Source organism: Electrophorus electricus, chromosome 13, assembly GCF_013358815.1.
Source record: "Electrophorus electricus isolate fEleEle1 chromosome 13, fEleEle1.pri, whole genome shotgun sequence".
Lineage (NCBI taxonomy): Eukaryota > Metazoa > Chordata > Actinopteri > Gymnotiformes > Gymnotidae > Electrophorus > Electrophorus electricus.
This window is the reverse complement of record NC_049547.1, coordinates 8956183-8978557: the sequence shown is the minus strand read 5'-3', so window position 1 is coordinate 8978557 and position 22375 is coordinate 8956183. Positions and strand designations below refer to the sequence as shown.

Sequence of the window (22375 nt, the reverse complement as noted above, 5' to 3'; positions counted from 1 at the left end):
ACAGGGTGCATGCATACGTAGATGGGTATTCATGTTGTGGAAGACGCAAAGAGTGAAAGGGAACTTGGAAAAGAGACTATAAGGAAAGAGGGCACCAAGAAAAGGTGGTCAGGGTTAGATCATTCACTGGCAGCTCCCCATTATTCACTGACTGCTCCCCAATGCCTAGTCTGTGTGCCACTGGCACACCAGCTCAAAGTTGTCTCAGTTAGCTAGTAATTTTAAAAGCCAATAGAAATAAAAGAAAGTGGTAGATATGTGACAAAAATATTGCTTCAGACTAAGTACTTTTATATTGCCAAACTTGCCCGAATGACTAAGGGGAGAATTGCATAAATGTAATTATCTACCAAACAATTATTTACCGTTTAAAATAAGATGCTTCTTTTAGTGTGTGTCTGGGTGCCCTATTCTATTAGAGCACAGATAAGCTTTATGCCAACATTATTTCCTTAGTTTCAGCTGCTGTAAGCTGTTAAATCATTAACAGCAAAGCTTTTTGGACATTAACCATTAGAGTAAATCTCCCCTAAGCCCTGCATTAAAGAAAAGCTCTGGAGACTGACAGAATGTCTGGAGCACCAGCTCTGGAAACTGAAGTCCCCTAACGACAGAATGGGGCTGTGAGTCACTCTGAGGAAACCATATAAAAGTGTATAAAAACTAATACAGTCTGTTCTGCAGAATGACTAACAGGTGAGAGATAGAATGTACCATTTTAATCTCTGTAAATATTTTATCCTGTGCAATCATTGCAGCCAGAAAAGGTCTTTATTTAAGAATAATTATTTATTGCACCACATCCTGTAATGCCTTTAGCTCCAAAAAAGAATTAAAATGATGAATGTTAGTCAGAATGTTCTGTTAATCAATTAGACCTCTTTTTATATACTGTAAAAATATTTTGAATGTTTATGACTGTGCATGTGCCACCCTTCTGTGTGCCTGTAACAAAAGTGTACTAATGCCTCTGATTACACGCTTCTCTCTTTAACAGTATGAAGTGTAGTCAGCGATTGCTTGTTGGTTTGCTGGTTCTGTCATGTGTGTTCAGTGTCAGTGTGAGCCAACACTGGTCATATGGTTGGCTGCCTGGGGGAAAGAGGAGTGTGGGTGAACTAGAAGCAACATTTAGGGTAAGAAACAACTCACTATGTAAAATTAGCTTTACTTATGTACTATCACTGCTACTTGAAACTATTTTCCACTTTTAAGTAGTAATGCTTAGAATTCTGTATTGCACTGACTAAGGTGGGATTTTTTTTACTGCTTTGAATTTTATTTTTGTTTTCTTAAGATTATATTTTTGGCAGCTTCTAGTGAAAAATCTAATCTGCTTAGTTTTCTATATTAAAAAATATAAATATTCTATATTTTCTGCATATAGTTAGATTTCCTGTCCTTAAAGTTCAATACTGCACTGTCTAAGGTTTGATTTGTCTGTTTCTAATTCTTGACTCCTATACTGCTATACTCCTATACTGTATATGCAAATGCACAGTATCATTAGTCAGCAGCTCTATACAACCTGGCAGAGTTGACAGAGCATAGCTATTTTGATTCTGCTTCACTTCTCTGAAAGAGAAATACTGAAGCTCCTCTGGAAGCTGACATTAAGCCATTGCTGAAATGTCTGTTTAGTCATTTTATTTCTCTGCTTGAAATTGACCCAATTAATCTTTTGTTGCCACAGCTAAAAATGCTTCCTTAGGTTTTGTGAATATATTAAGACAATAAAGATTTCTATGGAGTTTAAATTATATTTTTAACTTGAAATGTTAATTTTTCTTAATAAATATATTTTAAGTTATAACAGCAAAGATTTTTTTCAGTAGTACTTGTTATATGTAATTGTATCTTTTGCATGTAATTTGAATATTGTATTTTATTATCACCATCATGTGAAAACTGTTATTTTGCTTTTTGTGTGCTCCTTTTACTGCTATTACAGTGGTGATATCCTTCCGCAGCATTCTTGAGAGCAGTTCTCAGTAAAGCCTTTATTGCAGTAATGAACTGAGCACATAACTCTTTCAGATGGTGGACGCAGGGGATGCAGTTGTTCCTCAAGACTCTCCATTAGAGCAACTATCATCATTGAAAATTGTGAGTGTTGCCCACTCATGTACTGTACACATGTTAACTCTAGCTCCCTCCACTACCTAGACACACAATACCCCAATGTAAACACATTAACCTCAGTAATATCTTAGAAATGTGTTTAACATGTCACCAAAATAAAAGTAAATAAATAACATACTAATTGGCTGTTTAGGTGGTGCATTTTATCAGTGAAACCAAAGATGCTTTACTATTTCCTCTCTTTCTGTTAAGCAGCTGAATGAAGTGAACTCTGAGGCTCTGAAAAGGAAGAGAATACCCTACAGAAGATGGCAGGAAGCAGAATAAAGTAGTGGTAAGCAGAGTACCCATCACATCCCTCTGCACTGAAGATGGAATAAAGCTATTCTATTACACCCTATATTAGAGCCTGCTGGGGGTTTTTTTTTTGGAGTTGCTGGTTCACCTTGATGTTTGTCCTGCCTTTAGAAAGAAGTTATACATGAATGTACCATCCTCTATCCAGCCACATCGCAGAGCTAAATTTGCCCATTGTTATTCTTTATTTTAAAACCTTATTTAATCATTAGAAAAATTAGCAACATGCCGATTAAACATTCTCTCCAACAAATCAGAGCAACATTTATCAAAGCAGCCAAATACAGGAGCAGCACTGTATTTTATTTATATATATATATATATATATATATATATATATATATATATATATATATATATATATATATATATATATATATATATATATATGGTTACCTCTGGATACCAGTCATTTGGGTGTTTGCCCTTGTCAGTTTAGTACAGTTCAGAAAAAACACCATTGCTAACCACAAAGTGGTTTCTGCCCACTTCTGTATCTTGAGTAGGTGCTTTGTCCGTCAGAATTTGCAAAAGAATGTTGGCCCGACCCACTTAAAGGCTGTTGTTTTGAGCATCAGTTGCTTGATGAGAGGCTATGGACACCTTTACTGACCCCCGAGAGATTTTGGAGAGTCTCAGCATTTATGTTGCCTCACCAGTACCGAACAGTGAAGTCCAGCCTTATAGCTGCATAGTCCACAGGGTCAGCTTTGCAGACAGTTTCAGATGGTTGAACATACAATACAGAGTGGCACCATGAAAACATGGTGGAAAGCTTGCATAATGTCAAAACTAAAACAGATATAAGACCTCAAGTGTCATCTGAGTACACTCAATTAGATGTTTTGTGAACGCACAAAGAAGAAAGTGGAATCTCATTGCCAGGCTTCGCACCAAAAAACAGTCCCTCTTATCTTCCTCTTTCTGCTGAAAATGGAGCTGAGTCTCAGTCAGCTAAATCTATATCCTGCATCCCTTCAAACAAGTGAATGTTTTATATGACAGTGTACTTCTGAGAGATAGAGAAAAAGAAAGTGACATAAACAACATAATAGATGAAAACACGGATAATAGCATCTAGTGAGCATTGAAAGAAGCTGACAGGAGTGGTGCAAGACTAGGATCAAACACATAAAATTACAAATTCAAACTGGGTCCTGTGGAAACCGGAATACTGGATTCACTCATATAGGAAGTTCAAACAGTTTTTGGGGGTTAAAAAAAAATGGGGTTAAAAGGTGCAGAGCAACAACAAGCAAATGCCACTAGAACTGAAAGGTAGAAAAAACTGGCAAAATCCTGCACTGTATTTTGCAACCTTCATGCCAACCTTTAGTCCACCATTTCACTGCGCATTATACTGTGCATGACTATGTATGTGACGAATAAACCGAACTTGAAACTTGAAACTTGAAACTAGTTAGACTTGAAAAACCACCCTGCAAAAAACAGGGAAGACAAGGCTCATGGCAACGATATGGTGAAATGAACTTTCACTGGCTATCTGAGTCCCTACTTGTCTTTATGTACAGACTAAATACGCACTTCTTCTTTGTGTACTTAAAGCAGCACTAGTCCTGTAGTTACTATCTAAAAAAAAGAATGAAAAACTGTGTCTCTGATAGGACTTTAACTTCATAGTTTGCATAGATTCTAGCCTACTTGAATTAAGATTTTCCATGGAGGTAACAAAGCACCTCTGTACGTCACTCTGTATAATAGCATCTGCTAAATTATGTAAATTTAAATGTAATGCAAGGGAGTGTAAAAATCAGAGCAAGGATCAGAGCAAAACCAAAGTTTAATATGAATGCAGTGATGGTAATATTATACCTCAGAATATGGCTAAATGGACAGGTATAGAGTAGAGGCTGGATTAAAAAGAAGTGGCCATGTGGGAGCACATCCCTGTTGAATACCTAGTCCACATGGCAACAGAGAAGCCTTTTATAATTTCCAAACTTTACCACATAGTGCTGAACCCTACTGAAATTGCTCAGGTGTTTTCTTAAGATTGGTTTTCTTTGCTAAAATGTTTTGTACAGACCAAACCTAAGTCCCTGGAACATAAAGGAAAGGTTTAGTATGAAATTCCTCACTCATATACAGGCACTCTCATTGGCCTTAAGATGGCACTATAGTGCAGCATGAAATGTTTTGGCCCAAGTCATAGACTTAAAATAGAGACCAACATTAGAAGTATGAGTAATTTTGCCAATTTGTTTCTGCTTGAATTGGAGGTATGTATAGTTACTTCTTTAACATACCTCAAATAAATCCAAAAGCACCACTCATTTCAACACATCCTTATTTAGCTATTTTGAATTTTTCTCAAAATGGCTTATTGCTTAGTGTTCTTGGAAGAAGAGCCCTGATTTCTCTGTTTTGCCATTGTGGTCTACATGATTCCCTTGATTGCTTTGCTATGGTCTCTGTGGACAGGGGAAAAGGAACATCGTTCGACTCCCAGTGGACCATTTTTTTTTATATTTCCTGTGTTTGCTCATGCTTGTCCTGTGTATGTTCATGGAAACTCCTCCATCTTGACTGATAAAAACAGCTTAGAAATTCCAGCTGTGATGAACTGAGGAATGAGGTACTTACTTCTTGCCATCTCATGACCATCACACTGCATTTCTGGTAGTGACAGAGGTGGTGTATATAAAAACCATTTCATCATTTTCAACATTGACATTCTCATGAATAATTCTGAGGCTAATGGGTGTTGTAAAACTGCTACAACTTGAGGAAGCAGGTGGAAAACACCAAGCACTGTAAGCTGTCAACCATCAGAACAGTCTATGCTTTCACTGCTAAGCATTTCACTAGAGGCCTTGCACATTTCGCGCCGGGAGATAAAATGTTGTAACAGTCATAACAGTTGAGTGTGTTACAAGGTAAGTCAAAAACTGGCTATGTATTTATTCTTTTTTCTATGGTATTCATATTTGTTTTGGTTTATTCCTTTGTCAGAAAAGGTATGTGTTGATGATAACCATATCAAGTTTTGGACATGTCATGGTACAGCCCCTCCTCTGTGATGGACACGTGGTCGGCAGGTTCCGAGAGCGACGAGCCTCCGGCGCCCAAGGCTCCGCCCAAATCACGCAGCACTAGAGTCGGCAAGCTGCCATGCGTGACTCGCAGAGTTGGAGGCGTCATCTGAGGACACCTATAGCTCGTGTGCCTACGCGCTAGTCTCAAGGGGGCAAGAAGGAGACGTTATCAGTGCCCACCCCAGAGACAAGCAAAACAGCTGGTGCGCTTCCTGAGGCGTCTGCCTCAAAGCCAGAAAAGCCACCGTCAGCGTGTCCGTCCCTGTCTTCCTCTCGTCTGTCCTGCTTGCGCTCGTGTCAGGTCGCTCGGTCCTCCGGCCTCGCCGTTTGGCGTTGGTTTCGGGGCCGTAGCCAAATAGACTGGCGCGGCGGGAGTTGTGCCGTTTGGGAGGGGCTCTGTCACGGTTCGGCTCCTCCTCGTGTGTGTGTGTGTGTGTGTGTGTGTGTGTGTGTGTGTGTGTGTGTGTGTGTGTGTGTGTGTGTGTGTGTGTGTGTGTGTGTGTGTGTGTGTGTGTGTGTCCACGCCCGTGTTTCACACCTGCTCCATGTTTTGTGTCGTTATTGTCTCTTGTTTCATTGTGGATGTTATCGGTATTTGACCTCACCTTAGCCTAAACACATTGTCTTTGTTGTCTCTCAATAAACGTCGTTGTCTGCTTGTCTTTGCATTCTGCTAAGCCTCCTCGCGTCACAGGACAATTCTTGTATATTGTGATTCCTGGCATAAAGTAATATTTGGTGATTCCAAAGGTATTTAACATTTTGTTTGTACTAAAAGTGATTTGTTTTCTAATGGTCTGCAGGATAATAATGACTAGTGATGGGCGGATGAAGCCCCATTGAAGCGTTAGGAGCTTCTCCCTGATTGTGCCGAAAAAGATTCGATCAAAAGATTCCTCCTAATGGCATTTTATTAATATTTAGAAAATCTGTCCTTTTAAAACAATAAAATAAAAAAATTGCCTGTGTAATCTTTAAATGCCATTTGAATTATGGTAAGCAGTATGGTGACCAACCTATGTGCCCATGAGAATATACATTTGATTACAAAGCACTTCAATAAGTCATTCTATACAAGGGCATCTGCCAAATACTGTAAATGTAAGTCATTTAATTTTCCTCCTATAACAAGATTCCTACCATTCATTCTATAAACTTCCATCTTCTACCTGAAATGTATGCTTTTTAGATGAAATTTCAAGATAAATCCATCAAAGCATGATCTGAGGAGTGATAGAAATAAATTTTTCACACTTCTATGACTTTCATCCCTCGTGTTTATTCATTGACTTCATTTTTCACTGTCTTCTAGCTCCTGATTTATACGTTATAACCACCAAAATTACTATATGTAGTAAGTCTGCTCTCTTACTAAATCAATAGATTCCCATAGGAATCCATTGATTTTGCAACTCCTTCAGCTATAAAGATAGAACAAATAAATTGCTGTACTGATTGAACTATTAGGCCCAGTCACCATACTGCACTTCATACTGATGGTACTTGTCTATTCATCCTTTCTACCTTTTATTCATCCCTCCATCCTCCCACAGGAATCCAAGCTCCCTTAATTTTCAAGTAATAGTTATCAAATTTGGTGAAAGGACTCAACAGCTAACCCTGAGCGGAAAACTGCATTTCATAACTCCTTGAGCTGTTAAGATTTAACAACTAATTTAGATGTAATAATCGAGTCACCAAACTGCACTTCATATTGATGCCACTTGTTTAGCCACCCCTCCTATCCTTTCATTCATTCCTCCATCTTCCCATAGGAACCCATTGATTTGAAAACTTCTTCAGTTATGAAGATATAACAACTAAATTTGCTGAACTTGTTGAACTACTGGGCCCTAGTGGGAACTACTATACTGATTTTCAGTTAAAATAGCCATAGGTTTCACCCTGTTACAACAGGCTTTGTCAAGCCAACTCAAAGTTTGTTCACAAACTTTAATTTCTAGTTATTAGTTGCACCTGTGACTTGTTTGTTTCTCCCTCCCTATAAGTCATTGCAAAGTTTTGTTTGCTTAGTCTTGTATTTCTGAGCTCTTCTGTATTTTGACTATTGCATGGTTTCTGGTTTTTCCCTCTATATGGTCTGTTTGCCTGGATTTGTTGTTATCTTGTTGCTGACACATGCCTGTTTTTTTGGCACTGAGTTTTTATTGTCCTTTACTTATTAAATATATTGGATTTTACCTGTGAGCAACTTTGTCTCCGTTTCCCAAGCCTGAAAAGCCCCATATTCAGATAATGATGATTGATATTCATCATGGTTATTCATCTGTGTCAGGTAAATGAGTAAATTATAGAATGAAATTAAAGACTATGCTTAAGCAACTGTGTTACTGCTGTTCAGTATATAGCACTGCAGCATTAGTAAGCTAGCCATTCTTGACCAAACTGAAAGTATTTAAAGCTTTGGTACGATGATTTGGACAACCGTGTAACACTGTTGAGCAAGATTTCTCATAGTGCACTGAGCACCCAGCCTGAGGGACATGCCCATTGATATGCACACCCACCACACCTGCTCTGCTTCCAATCACCTGATTACTAAACATGAGCACCCATGCCTTGTTTCTTCTCGCCCTTATTTAAAGCCCACAGGTATTCTCCTCCAGTGCTGCAAATTGCTTGTTGAAACAGTGTCTTAGAAGATACTCGAGTCAAGTCTGCTCATCTAGACTGTTGCACTATGAGCCTTTCACAAGTGTTTCTAGCCGGTTTCATGCTGTGCATTTGTGGGGGGGGTTTATTATGGAGAATAAAGAATCTCCTTTCTTTGACTCACATCTCACTCCTTCCCTGTTTAACTCTATACTCCAAACTATGGAATGATTACCAGAAGGTATGGCTGCATATATCCTTTTATGTGAATGTGCGTAGAGTTCATACTATAGGCCAAACACACTCATATATATGTGTGTGTATGTATATATGTATATATGTGTGTATATATATATATATATATGAGGAACAGGTGTGATATAGTGGGAGGGTGTGGCCATACAAATGAACACACACATACATGGAGATATCTGGGAGGAGGGACTGTACTGTGACAATAAAATATGATCCAGAATCATTCTTAGTTTTCTTTGTTATGCTAAACTGCTTTTGCAACCCAGGGTTTGAAATCTATGACACTATTTTATAGTCTGAAACCATAAACTGCTTAAAAATGAACTGATGATTCTAATTCTAATGAATCTCTGCTGTGGTCCTAAAGAGCTGGAGTTTTGGTCATTTGAAGCAGTTATTAAAACACAAGTTGTGTGGTTGCTTTTTTTTGCTCAACCAGCATAATAAGCATTGCTAATTTCTAACATTGGGCCAGAGGTGGTCAACTCTAGTCTTGGAGGTGTTTCTGGTGATTTCCTTGTTCAAACACACCTGCTTCAGCTCCTCAGGTAAACAGATTTTGTGGTTGTTTCAGAAAGAAAATCACCAAATTGTCCTAGTCTGTGAAATAGCGGTTTTTATCATTACTCAGCAATTAGTTCCCTTGTGCAGTTTTCTTTCAGATGTAATCTGTTTGAACTATCTAATCAGCATTTTCAGGAGCATTTAAATTTCATTTAAAGTTTAAAACATGACATTTTTAATTAAGCATTTAAAATTGCTGACTGAAATAAAGACAAAAACATATTGCTTGTGTATACATACTTTATTTAAGTTATCAATGTTCAAGCATGAAAAAGCACTTGAGGGGACTTCAGAGGTCTCTTAATTCAGCTTGTTATGCATTTCCTCCTTTTTCCTTTCCGTGCTCATGCCCGTGACCCTTTCCGTGCTCATGCCCGTGGCCCTTTCCGTGCTCATGCCCGTGGCCCTTTCCGTGCTCATGCCCGTGGCCCTTTCCGTGGTCACTCCCGGGGCACTTTCCATGGCCCTTTTTGTGCTCACCCTTTGTGTCCTGGCAACCCTTTTCACATGAGTGCAAATTCATACATGCATTCACACACACACACACACATATATATACATTACTTAACGTACACAAGGTTTCCATAGAAACATTGACATCCTCTTTCTGTATCCTGTATCCACTACAATTTTGAATATCTGTATATTTATATATTTTCAGTGTGTGTGAATTTGTGTATATGCGTATGTTTGTATATCTATACTGTCTATACTGAAAAAGGGAAGCTGACATTACCATTTGTGGGTCATGTGGATCTAAAAAAAAAGGGTGCAGAACATTAGTTTTTATTTAAGTAAAATATCTAAGTAAAATGGTAACTCATTTATACAAAATACTCACTTGGTTGTGGCTCACTCATTATGAAGTTCTCTGTTATAACAGATCTGACACTGCACTGCATGATGAAAGAGATCATTAACACTGCCTAACTAACTTCATTAATTTCTCTTTTAATGAAGCATTCTTTTTCATGCTATCATTCATTTGATACTGCAACAGTTTTTCTGCCATGTAGTAGATCAATGATGAAAAGTGTTTTAAAAACAATACTGCTGTAGGGTGATTAATATATGTCACTCTAATAATGGAAAAACAACTCTGAAAAGTAATTCAATGCATCTTACCTGTTGTCTCGACAAGTCCACCTTCAATGGAATACTCCTTTCTGTGGAAATTTATGATGTAGCCACACCCTATTGCAGATAAACAGGTAAAGACAGGAAGAGCTTGTTCAGTGAGTAGAGGGGAGGAGCCTTAGTGGTTGATATGGGTTATGGGAATGTTGGCTGATCTGTACTACAATATATTCCAGCCTATCATTATGCTTAGTTCAGTGTTGTGGTGCTGTTCTCACACCTAAATTGCACAGAGAGGAAGAGAAAGAAAGAAAGAGGTGGAACTAAATACAATACACTTTGAACAGTAACACTTACTTGTTTAATTTCCCGCACTTTGTATCTGAAATGATTTAGGGTATTTTTTAGAGATTAAATGGCATTCAGACACCTTTAAAGTATTTCCAGTTTGTCAAATGAATGCTCTCCCCATTTTACCAAAAATGTTTGGACAAGCTTATGCAGTAATGTATGTTTCATGTATAGTTTAACTGTTCCTCATAAGTAATTACAAGTAGGTCACAGATTGTGTAGATCATGTTCCTAATGATTTGCTTTCTATAAATGTGAGCTGATGTGAGCGGATGTATCACCTGAATAAGTGAATGGAAGCTGAGTAAAGGAAGTACAGTTGATACAGCAGTATTAAACTAAGGACATGATCAGCAGCCCTGGTTAAGCATTCACTAGCAAGAAGGTTGATGGATCTTTAATGTAGGAACACCTTTGCAACACCTGTACGCACCTAGCTAATAGAAAAAAACCTGAAAACTAGGTTTCCTAATTCTGCAGGCATCCTACAATATGTTTGTCATCTTTTCATGGCACATCCACTATAGAAAGTGAAAGAAATTTCAGAATATTTCAAGTTAAAACCAACAGCCTGAATTTTAGTTAAGTTAAACCAGTGGTCATTGTGTCATGATTTCATCGTTTGTATAAAAGTATTGCAGTGTAAGTAAATGTAATGAAATGTGAAATGGTACAAATAGATTTGAAACCTCATATATTTCTCCTTCACACCTTGCAAAATGCACTAAAGAGGGTGTTATTTGCGATGGTGAAAGCAACTTATTTAAAGGAAGGGAACTCTTAGAAAAAAACAGGCAGGAACACTGACAGCTGAAAAAAAGGAATTATAATTATGGTTTGCATTTACACACTTTACATACCAGACAGGCAGATACCTGTTTCCAATAAAAGGGTGTCCCCAAATGCTTTACGTCAGATTATGTTTACAACACTGATAAAGCAAGCAGGAATGTTTCTAACATTTCTACACTTTTCTGTTTGCAGTCCTCCAGTGAAGGTTATGGAAAATAATTTTTCCTGATTCTGAATGCTTGCTTTCTTCTTTTATTCTTCTAGATTTAAGAGTGCTGGCATTACATTTTGGAAAGGGTTTGTAGTGCGTCATTTGATATAAGCCAGAGCTGGTGCTTCAGCTGAATCAGTGGAGTTAAAGAGAATGTAACACATTTAGCCATTAAATATCAATGAGTCCAGAAAATGTTATACTTTTGGAACATGGATTTAGTGCCTGTCAAGACACTTTAACCAGTTATATCTTGTAACCCATATATTCACAAATTTCAACATGAATTTATTTTTAGCAACCATGTTTTAGTATCATTGTTTTACTATGATTTGTAAGTGCACAGAAAATCTACAGTGTAATTTGTATAATAAAAAAAAGACAACACACCCTCATAAATGCCACAAAAAATGCAATGGGGCATCAACTGTCAGTGAAATCCTGTCTGAAATGTCTAAATCTCAGGCAGGTTGGGCCAGGGGCTGAACTTGTCACATGATTCTGGCTTTGTTTACAGTGTGTGCATGTGGGCACTCCCTTTTTTGTAACTGCTCATACATTTGAACTGAATAGAAACATCCTGTGCCTGATCCTCAATTCTTTAATGTTATCATTAGATAAAGTAGACCTGTCCTGTAAATCCTTTATTTCCACTAATTAATGTTTTGAAATATCCCATGTTTATAAGTATCACACTTTATAAGTATTAATCTGAGTGCTTCTTATACCATTTCATATTTAATCCCTCTGTATGTCCTCAATTGGCATTCCATTGTTTAACATGATCTGATCTGTATTCTCGTGCATACACACAGTGGCCACTTCAAAACTGTGCCTAATTTACTGACATATCTCATACAACTAGTTATGAGTTACAAAATAATTTGTGTTTGTGTAATTTGTGTTAACTAACTTGCCAGGAGTGTAACTGGTTATATATGACCACAAATAGTTATGAAGATTAGTGACTGCCTGGAGCGCAGTTAAGACGCAACAAAGCATATGCACTTTGTTACTGTACTTAAGAACATTTTTTATACATCTGTACTTGAGTATTTCTGTCACTTCATACATTTTATTGCTACTTATATTTCAGAAGAAAAATCTGTATTTTATACTCACTACATTTTAAAACCATGCTTGTTGCTTTAAATGTTTAGTCATTATTTTAAAAAATAATGCTAAAAAAAAATGTCAACTTCTATTCAGGCACTTCACCAACTACCAAGTTGTTAACCATTCAAAATATAACTGGATGTGAAGCCAGAATGTATCCTTTGGGAAATATATCTGCACGTTTCTACCAGTCACCAGTCATGACTGCAACCTCTGCAGCTTATAGGTCCTGCCTCAGCAGCAAGTGAGTGACATTTCATCACAGCTGGACTGATTTTAGTCCCAAACGTTATGCATATATTCATGCATAGATTCAAAGAATTTTGAGAAAACATTCCGTGTGGCCGTTGATTAGGATGGTAGTACTCAAATCTTGCTATTTTTATTAAAGATGGCATGGTTTTACATGGAGATGGGCATCTTTTTTTTTTTTTTTTTTTTAGTATAGACCATTACAAGTATAGACCATTACAAATAAACAATGATTGCTTATTATGTTTTTAAACCCACAGTTGGAGGCATTTAAGAATTTGACCATGTGTGTATTCTAAAGCCTACTACATACTACATGCATACTGATCTAAGAGCATGTACTTTAAAAAGCTCTATACAAATACCAGAGTATTTATACTTTTACTTGGGAAAGGGACTTGTGTAGTTCTGTCATCTCTGGCCTAGAGCATATAAATAGGTGCACTATGTATCCACTGTATTCACTATGAGCTCAGAAATATGGCAACCATCTTATTGCATCATATGTATATGACAGGTATAGCTAAAAATATGTTTCTTCTAAAATGGTTGCTAAGTGTCTGTCTGTGTGTATCTTTCTCTCTCTCTGTCTCTCTCAACATCTGAAGAACATTCCAGGGAGTCAAAATTACAGTGAAGTACTCAACTTTTAAAGAACAACAGGATGTTTTGGAAAACGGTCCTTCATTCGTTGTGCAAAGTGCTTCTGCTTCTGAAGAGGAGGTGAAACCAGTTTGTTAGAAAAAGTAAATGCTTAAATCATAACATATATTCAATCATAAATTCAATTCCCCACTTGCCCTCAGGTGATCTTTTTCCTTCAAGCTCGGGTCCTCTACCAGAGGCCTGGGTGCCTGAGTGTCCTGCGTAGTACCTTAGCTGTTCCCAGGAATGCACTCTTCTGGACCGAGATCTCTGATGTTGTTCCTGGTATCTGTTGGAGCCATTCTCTCAGTTTGGGGGTTACAGCCCCTAGTGCTCCGATTACCACGGGAACTAAAGTTCCCCCCCCCCCCCCCCCCCACATATTTTCTATCTATTCCTCCAGCCCTTGGTGTTTCTTGAGCTTCTCGAGTTCCTTTTTCCTGATGTTGCTATCACTTGGGACTGCCACATCTATCACTACGGCCCACTTCTGCTGTTTGTCCACCACTACTATATCCGGTTGGTTAGCCATTACCATCTTGTCTGCCTGATCTGGAAGTCCCACATTATCTTATCAAGGTCATTTTCTACCACCTTTGGGGGTGTAGACGTTGGAACTTTCAGCCTGTACATGGCACAGGTGTTTCTGTACACTATGTCAGCTACTTGGTTATGGCGTTCCATGTACTGCCTGCTAGAATCTTGCATCCCGCTGCTATGCGCCGGATTGTCTCAGGGGCATCTTTGCACAGCCTGCATCAGGGGTCCTGCCTGGTGTGGTAGATCTCAGCCTATACTGATTATGTGTTTAGTTCTTGTAACTGTGCTGCCATGATTAGTGCCTCTGTGCTGTGTTTCAATCCAGCCTTTTCGAGCCACTGGTAGGATTTCTCCATATCAACCATTTCCACTATCTACTGGTGGCACATACCATGCAGGGTTTATACCTCCCATAATTGTCCCTGTTACTCCTCTTTTCCATCCTCCTCGGGTTGCTGCTGTCTGTGGTACTCACTAAGCACTTGGTCATTTGGGGCCATTATCTTGGTGTATTCCTGGATATTGGTTGTTTCACCCTGGATAGCGGCTCTTATGCTCACTAGTACTCGACCCACATTCTTCTGCTTAGTGTACAGTCTCAGAGTGCTCAATTTGGGGTGAAACCCTCCATGCATTGAGAGGAGTTTCCTTGTATTGACGTCAGTGGCTGCTATCTCTTCTTTAGGCTATCTTATTATGCCAGCAGGGTACCTGATGACTGGCAGGACATAGGTATTGTTAGCTTGGATCTTGTTTCTCCCATTCAGCTGACTTTGCAGGACTTGCCTCACTCTTTGTAGGTATTTGGCTGTAGCTGCTTTCCTTGTGGCCCCTTCATGATTCCCATTTGCCTGTTGGATTCCAAGGTACTTGTAGCCTCAACATCTTACCCTCTGATAGTGTGATCGCCTCTGTTTTAGCCATTTTCCCTATCCTTGTAAACATATGACCACACTTATCAAGTCCAGACAACATTCGAATGTCGTTGCTGTATATCCTTGTGAGCTTGATTAATTAATGACTCAGTCACTTCTTACAGTTTGATGTCATCCATGTGCAGTTCTTTGAATTCTTGATGAAGTCTCTTAAAAGTCCTGTTGATGTTATACAGACTCAAGCATTCCAGGATCCATTGTGGGGCATTGAATTATAGGCTTTCTTGTAATCATAGGCTTCCTTTACAACAAGCTGTCCATACCTGAGGCATTGGAGACTGCCAAGCAAAGATTAACAGCTCTGGCTGCCCGCTTGAAGAGATACACACAGGTAGAAGCCAGGAGAATAAGCAGGATGTTCTCTCATATGCCTTTCTAATATTGGTCAGTCTTCAGCTTTGGTGGATTTATGCTTATGCCCTGCCACTTGGAGTACATTTTGCACAGCTCGTGGTAGAAATAAGCAAATATTCTAATTTCATAAAAATATAATACTCCAAACAATGCGCAAATAATTCCAAAAATTATAATACTCATGGTAGAATAATTTTAAGTGAATTGATCATAACATTACATAACATCAGAAAAAGTAGCTGAAATGTTTAAGAGAAAATAATTATGTTTTAAAAAGCAATATTACACATTGAAATGGAAACGCTGCTCTGAGTATATGGCTAATAAACTTTAATTGCTCAAAGAAATACTCTTTCATTCAAAACTTAAAAACCTGCTTGACAATATTATTTCCATTCAAAATTCATACGTGAAAAACACATGGGCTCCATTCAAACAAAAAACAAAAGTTTATTTTTACTTTTTAATTTATGAGAAAAGCATTATTTATTTATTTGCCAATTAATTGGTTCTTCTCTTAATGTGTCCAAAATAAAAAAAGATTCAGTTTCTTTTGCATAAAGACAGTGCTTTAAATAGGTCATCATGCTAATTGTTTGTTGTTTAACAGTGTGTTTTTATAACTTAGCATGTCCAGAATATTGTGTATTGATATTGATTAACTTGGCCCCTATTAGCAAAACTTCTTAAAGAAAGATTGCTGATCTGGGATCAGAGCCCTTTCTTAATTACTGATGGAAACAGATCTTAGATCAGCACCCCTGCTAGTGAAAAGCTTTAAAATACAGACAACAGAAGATATGCGAACCGATTTAGTCTTTATTTTCCGAAAAACATCTTTTCTTTTAGGGTTCTAGAGTAGGCCTATACTTCTCATCCAAAAGGACTGGTGCTAAAATGTTGGCAGCAAAGAGATTTTCCCTTTACATTTATAACCTAAAAATGTGCTTGATACAATGTTAACCAATACATATGATAAGCATGCACAGGAATCATGATGATTAGGAATAGGCCTTAAAAGAGGTGCAGTATTATTTCTAGTAAACAAGCACATACCACGAGCTTTACCCCTTCGTTGATAAGACCCAGTTGTCTGGAGTAACAATTCAGCCGTTATAAAAGCGTCTCGGGTCTGCACGCATGCATATTTTTATCCAGTGTCCAATTCATTGTCTATGAGAAGTGACTCCTGACTTAGTGTCTACTATATCCCAGGAAATTGCACTGCCGTTACTACATAATCAATGCTGTTCGCTTCTTCAGGGTTAACTAGCTGTTAATGTCATGGTTGACTGATACGTTAATGAGATATTATTATATGTGTTAGACATTTTAGCTAAACGGATTCTGCAAAGGAAATACTCTAGTGTTATCTTAATTTACCTACCTATAGCTAAACTATTCATTTAGAGTTTCTTAGCTAGCTAGCTAATGTCATATCGGAGGTTAAGAGCTACTAAAAAAACCAAAATGCCTTACATAAATCACATTAGTTCTTTGTGACAGTTTCTTATTGGTAAAATACATTTCAACTATACTAGGAAGTAAGCCAGTCATAAAGCTAGCTAATGTCAAAACAAGCTGGTAAACTCCCTAGCTTGGCAATGAACATTTAAATAATATTTAAATAAATATTATGCATGTGATGTAAATGGTGGACAACAACTCAAGAAATTGAATTGTAGCTGATGCAAAATCGCAAAAGCGTGTTGTCTTTGGCTGCAATAATTCAATGTACAGTGAGATCCCCATGCACAAATAGCCCAAAGATCCCAAAATATCCAAAAAAACTCAGAAAATTCGTCAATGTTAAAAGGGCACATTGGAAAGGAACAACTGCAGTGCTTTACCACAACTATGGGATGCAGAAAGCTGGGCTCACACAATGACTGGCTCTTAAGACTGCAGCTTTTCCAACAATATGGGCATGTAAAGAAACTAAAGAGAGGTGTTCAAGAGCCTCTGTGTGCGTGGAAGTAAACAGATTAAGTGCAATTACTTTGCTCATTTTACTTGACATTAGTTAACATTAGCTAGCCTTGCTAGCTAGCTACCTAGGTTAGTAGCTGACTTGCTAAACTTGGTTCCACACTAGGCTAAAACTACTCCACGTAACGCTAGTTGCATTAAAGAAATGTATATAGTATTTTATGAATGCGAATTCAACGTAGATCGCTTTTACTTTTAACTGAATATTTGCATTTAGCTAGACAGTGCGGAGTTTCAACCCTACTCCAGGTGTTCGTGTATGTGGGGAGAAGAAACACAATCCTCGAACACACTCGGGTACACAATTAATTGCGCCTTTATTAGAACTCTCCGGAGAGCCACTACACCACGCCGGGTGCACCTAAATCAGGAAGTAGCTCTGCCTTTGCCGACGAACAAACATACATATATAGGGAAGACTGCACCCCAAACACCTCCTCACAAGCATTCTTTGCGTTTCCCACTCCATTTGTTTAACTTAATGCGTTCTCCTCCATTGCGAAGTTTCTTTGTAAAGCTGCAGTACTATATGCAACAAGCCTATGCATTATCTAATACTCCTCACCCTTTAAATAATGCACTGTAATTACTCGCCCACATTCTATACTTCATGCTATGTCACGTGCCTTCTATCGCTAACCCCATCCCACAAGATACTGTCAGTAATAGCTAGTGCGAAGTTGCTAATGTTCGTTATTTACCTAGCTATATTTCCAATAATGATCCAGCATCTTTCCAAACACTTGAGCGGTTAAAATTGGCAGTTTTTTAAAGGTTTTTTTTTTCAATATACGGAGTTAACACTAGAAATTCAGTAGAGTCAGCTATGCATACATTTTAAGGCTAGACACATAATTAACCTACCAAAAATACATATTGGACCACTAAAGCAGAAGCATTAGCTATCTTACAACATTATCAAAAGGGGGCACTGCTAACTAGTTAGCTAGACACAAGGCAAGCTAGTAAAATGAGAAATATAACCAGTAGCTAGCTAGCTAATCAAACACCCCTGATATAAATAATTGTTAAAAGACAAGATTACGTTTAGTAATACTTTTTACATTTAGGATCAGTTTCATAATCTTTGTCAAATTCCAAAATATCTTTGGAACCTGAAGAACTAGCACTGGAAAATTCACAGCCTTTAAGAAACTGTCATAATTGGTGCACTGTTAAGAACTGCCACTAGAAATCTGATTGGCTGGAGTTTTGGCACAAACATTGCAGCGTTTTACACCAAGCAGATGTAAAATGTGAGAGATTTGTGGAACTGAGTGCAAACATAGCTCACAAGCATGTAAGAGTTTCAAATGCAAAGAGGCTTATTACGTTTTCATGTTTTGAATGGAATGCAAGTGTATTGCACCATTTAAGTGTATTGAATGGAAATAACACTGTCAATCAGGTTTTCAAGTTTTGAAAGCTAATTTTTGAGCAATTCGAATTTATTAGCTGTACGTTCAGAGCACTGTTGTCCTCTCAGATTGTAATATTACTTTTTAAAACAAAACATCTCTCAAACGTTTTGGCACAAAATTAACTTAATAAGAATCTTATTCATACAAAAACGTACATAATCTCATTTACTACCTTTGGGGCAACACCAAAATACTTATGTATACAAAGACTTTACGTTTAAATGCTTGCAGAGGCTGGTTGTGGACAGTGGTCACAAATTAACAGAAGAAATAATAATTTATTGTCTTTTCTCATTTCATCATTGTGAGTTAAAGATCTAAAGATCTAATCTAACTAATATAAATAATATAACTAAATAATTTATACTTAAACTGCTAATGTCATACAATAGTCCTATGGAACACAAGTCTTAAGGAAAATAGGGAGAATAAATAATAAATGAAAGCACCCAAGCAAACATAATGATGCGTGTTGTGAGTGCAACATGATCATATGATGAAGTGATGCATGAATTCAAGTTAATAGAAAATACAACACTAGAAACTCACTCATCTTGTAGTAATATTAATGCCATCTGCACGAGTTTCACCCCTGAGGAAACATGTAAAATGTTCCATTACAAATTACTTCCTTATAAATTAATGCAGTCTGAGGACTATCAGAATTGACTCCCCTGGAAGCCATGCATCTGGGTATTAAGTCAAAATGATGTTTTAAAAGCATATTGTCCAATAAAGTCTAGCTGTTTTGCAAGTAAAACTAAATATATTTTGAAGTGCCAGTGAACCTGTGACGTACGGCGTCAATAGGTTTTAATGGGTCCTGCTTCCATGGGTCTCTAAGGAAAAAAGTCATGTTAGATTATGATGATCTGCAAGAAATTACTGCTGAACAAACAAGCTGTGAAGTTAAACACTTCCTAGCCCAAAATATTGATTTAGAATCAGAGCGTTACATATTTAATCAAGAAACTTTTGTTTTGACATTTTAGAGGGGGCTGGGCTTCCCGTGTAATCTTAGCAGTCATCTCTGCTGCAGCTGCTCATTCCAAGGGCAAACTATAACATGCTGTCAAATCTGCTAAAAAAAATTGCAGGCTATTCTCATATCCACTGAAAATGATGAGTGAAGTAAGACTGCTGCCAGATCCTCCCACTCAATTTCACCTGTCCATAAAATTCTTCTGGAAAATATTTGTTACAACTAGAACCAGCATACAAAGAAATTTTGTGTTTGTATCTTTTCCACTACTAGCACTATCAGCCAGTGCACCAAGTTGTGCATGGTCAAGAAAGTTGCTAGTCAGTTGCAGATGATGTGATAAACCTTTCTTCATTACCCTGTATACACAGTAGGATACATAATTAGATACCCATGCAATGACATGCACACTCAACCTACACTTCTCAGGTCTGAATATCAAACACACAGAATTTTAAAAATCCAAAGAAAGTACTAGAGAACACTGTACTGAGGCTAATTTCTTTTTCAGTAGGTTGCCAGAGCCAGAGAGAGAGTTCCTTTTATGCAGAGCCGCACAAAGGAAAATACTGAAAAAGGCTCCACTGCACCTTTTTTGGTCATATTTAGATAAATAATAATGAACACTGTATTATACCCCTGCATTCTGTTTCCATGCCTAAGCTAGGAAAATACTACATTTATCTTAATGCCAGGATGTGCTATACTCTACATATATTCTAGAGTAGGATGGATTTTAGAAAAGGAAGAAATAAATGTGTGCATGTATAGTTGTATTAATTCCTGCATATACATAAATGATGAAGTTATACTTGTATAGCACCTTTCTCAGAACCCAAGACCCACTGTCTCTGTGTCTTCTAAGTTGAAATAGTGGCACAGCATCTCATTGTTATGAGGAACACCAGCTAACAGACATGCCTTTTGTTATTCCCAAAAAATCATTGAAAAATATTTGTACAAATAAATATTTGTAAAAACCCACTATCTGTGCTTGGCCAAATGCCATATTCTTATTTGGCTCCATCCCTACTAAACAAATTTATGAACTGAGATGCCCCTGTTCACTCCATTGTCCCTATCATGCACATCACTTGTGGATGACGGGATGTCTAGCTGTATGATCTGTCTCTGGGCTTTTACAGGTCTGCCAATACCCAAATTTTAATCACAAACCTATCTATGGTTCTGCTGCATCATGAAACAGGTTGCCATGATAGTTTATTTAGTCTGGATACATGTGCATGTGAAACAGGATTCTGTAGGACATGCTTTATCTGTCATGCTTTATCAATTCTTTTGCAAAAATTGAACAACATTTCAAACATGAAAACCTAATCAAGAGGAATCATGAGGCAGCAACTATTAGATATGAGATCTACCCTTGGAGTTATAGCTGAGATAGTTTAGAGTTAACACAATTTCTGACAGTGTTAAGAATATCTGTGGGAGGGTTAATTTCAAGTTCTTCTCTTACATCAAGAAAATGCTTTAAATCTCCATCTTTATTAGGGATGACTGTGATTAAATATTTAGTGTCCATTGAATAAAGTAGGGAGTTGGCATAGAAAAAGATCAGCTGTTATCAGCCATTTGTCTTGTTTCACTGTATCAGTTTCAAAAGATGTAATAAACTGTACACTGGAAAATTGATTATTTCACTGAACACCTTCAGGTTATCAGAAGTAAGGAATTATTGTTTTCAGGGGCATAATACTATTAATAATAATAGACATGATAATAATGGACATTGCATGATTAATCTACATTGCCAGTTGTTGCTATAGCAGAAAGGAATTGAGGCGATGGAAAAAGAACCAATCTACATGCTCTGAACTTTGGACCCCATGAAATGTTATGATTTAAACATCTGATATTTTGAACATAAACTGACTTCACCTCATAGAACTTCACAAGTACTTTGTTTGCACAGCTGATGTAGGACCTCTGTCCAAAACATCCTGTTTTTTGGAAGCCTTGGTCTCCACAAAACCATTGAAGATGTCCTGTTATATCTGACATCAAGACATCAGAAGTCAAAGACAAATTTATTTATACAATACTTTTTACAACATGCTTTTAAAATATTTAGGTCCAGACCCCCAATGAACAAGCAAGTAGCAACAGTGGCAAGGAAAATCTCCATGGATGGATTAAGGAAGAAACCTTCAGAGGAGCAAAACTCAAGAGGAAACCCATCCTCTTCAGGCAGCCCATCTTATAACAATCCATGCTATGCTAAGCAGCTGATGCTTTATGATCTGTAAATTGTAAGGTGGAGCTTCCATAGATTGGAATTTTTATTCCAGAACATCCAACAGATGCTTAATAGAATTGAGATCTGGGGAGGTTGGGGGGGCAAATACCTCACCTTGAAATCTGTAATGCTCCTTAGATCATTCCTGAAAAATACTTGCATTGTGGCAAGTTGTACTAATCTGCTTAAAGCCATACACAGATACATATAAGATATATATTACATAATGTATACATTATGTATAAATAATGAATATATAATAAAGATATATTGCATATTGAGTTCAGGCATTTCAGCTGCTCCCATTTTACAAGTGTAAAAAGCCAAGCACATCTTCATAGAAACTGGCAGTAGAAAGCGTCATAAAGAAGAGTTCAATAATTGTAAAAATAGAACTGTCAAAGAGATGCCACCTGTTGCCCAAACTATGGTCTATTAAGTTCTTATCTACCTCTACTGCTATGCACATTTATAGTCTTTCATAGAGATAAAGGTGATTAAATCACATTGACCACCATAACCATGT

At 37.5% G+C, this 22375-nt stretch overlaps 2 protein-coding genes across 4 annotated transcripts; one reads left to right on the top strand and one right to left on the bottom strand.

The window, feature by feature from the left end:
• Positions 1 to 552: 552 nt before the first annotated feature.
• On the top strand, positions 553 to 2474 carry gnrh3 (gonadotropin-releasing hormone 3). Of its 3 annotated transcripts, none has more exons than XM_027000256.1 (4): positions 553 to 696; positions 1055 to 1136; positions 2038 to 2106; positions 2335 to 2474. In XM_027000256.1, the coding sequence occupies exons 1-4, from the start codon at positions 686 to 688 to the stop codon at positions 2407 to 2409; spliced, it is 237 nt and encodes a 78-aa protein (XP_026856057.1). In that variant the 5' UTR covers positions 553 to 685; the 3' UTR covers positions 2410 to 2474. The 3 variants fall into 3 exon arrangements, with proteins under 3 accessions (XP_026856057.1, XP_026856056.1, XP_026856055.1); XM_027000255.1 differs by having other exon boundaries at positions 998 to 1136; positions 2338 to 2474; XM_027000254.1 differs by having other exon boundaries at positions 998 to 1136.
• Positions 2475 to 9159: 6685 nt separating this feature from the next.
• On the bottom strand, positions 9160 to 10100 carry si:dkey-248g15.3 (zinc transporter 7-B). Its single transcript, XM_027000281.2, has 4 exons — positions 10053 to 10100; positions 9769 to 9823; positions 9664 to 9683; positions 9160 to 9426 (listed from the first exon to the last, which is right to left on the bottom strand). Exons 2-4 carry the CDS (start codon positions 9785 to 9787, stop codon positions 9241 to 9243), a joined length of 225 nt encoding a protein of 74 aa, XP_026856082.2. The 5' UTR covers positions 9788 to 9823; positions 10053 to 10100; the 3' UTR covers positions 9160 to 9240.
• Positions 10101 to 22375: the final 12275 nt, after the last annotated feature.

Coding starts and splice junctions, on each gene's coding strand:
- gnrh3 (XM_027000254.1), top strand. Junction 1,137..2,037: donor AACTAGAAGCAACATTTAGG/GTAAGAAACAAC, acceptor TAACTCTTTCAG/ATGGTGGACGCAGGGGATGC. Junction 2,107..2,334: donor AACTATCATCATTGAAAATT/GTGAGTGTTGCC, acceptor CTTTCTGTTAAG/CAGCTGAATGAAGTGAACTC.
- si:dkey-248g15.3 (XM_027000281.2), bottom strand. Junction 9,427..9,663: donor ATCCACATGACCCACAAATG/GTAATGTCAGCT, acceptor TCATGTGAAAAG/GGTTGCCAGGACACAAAGGG.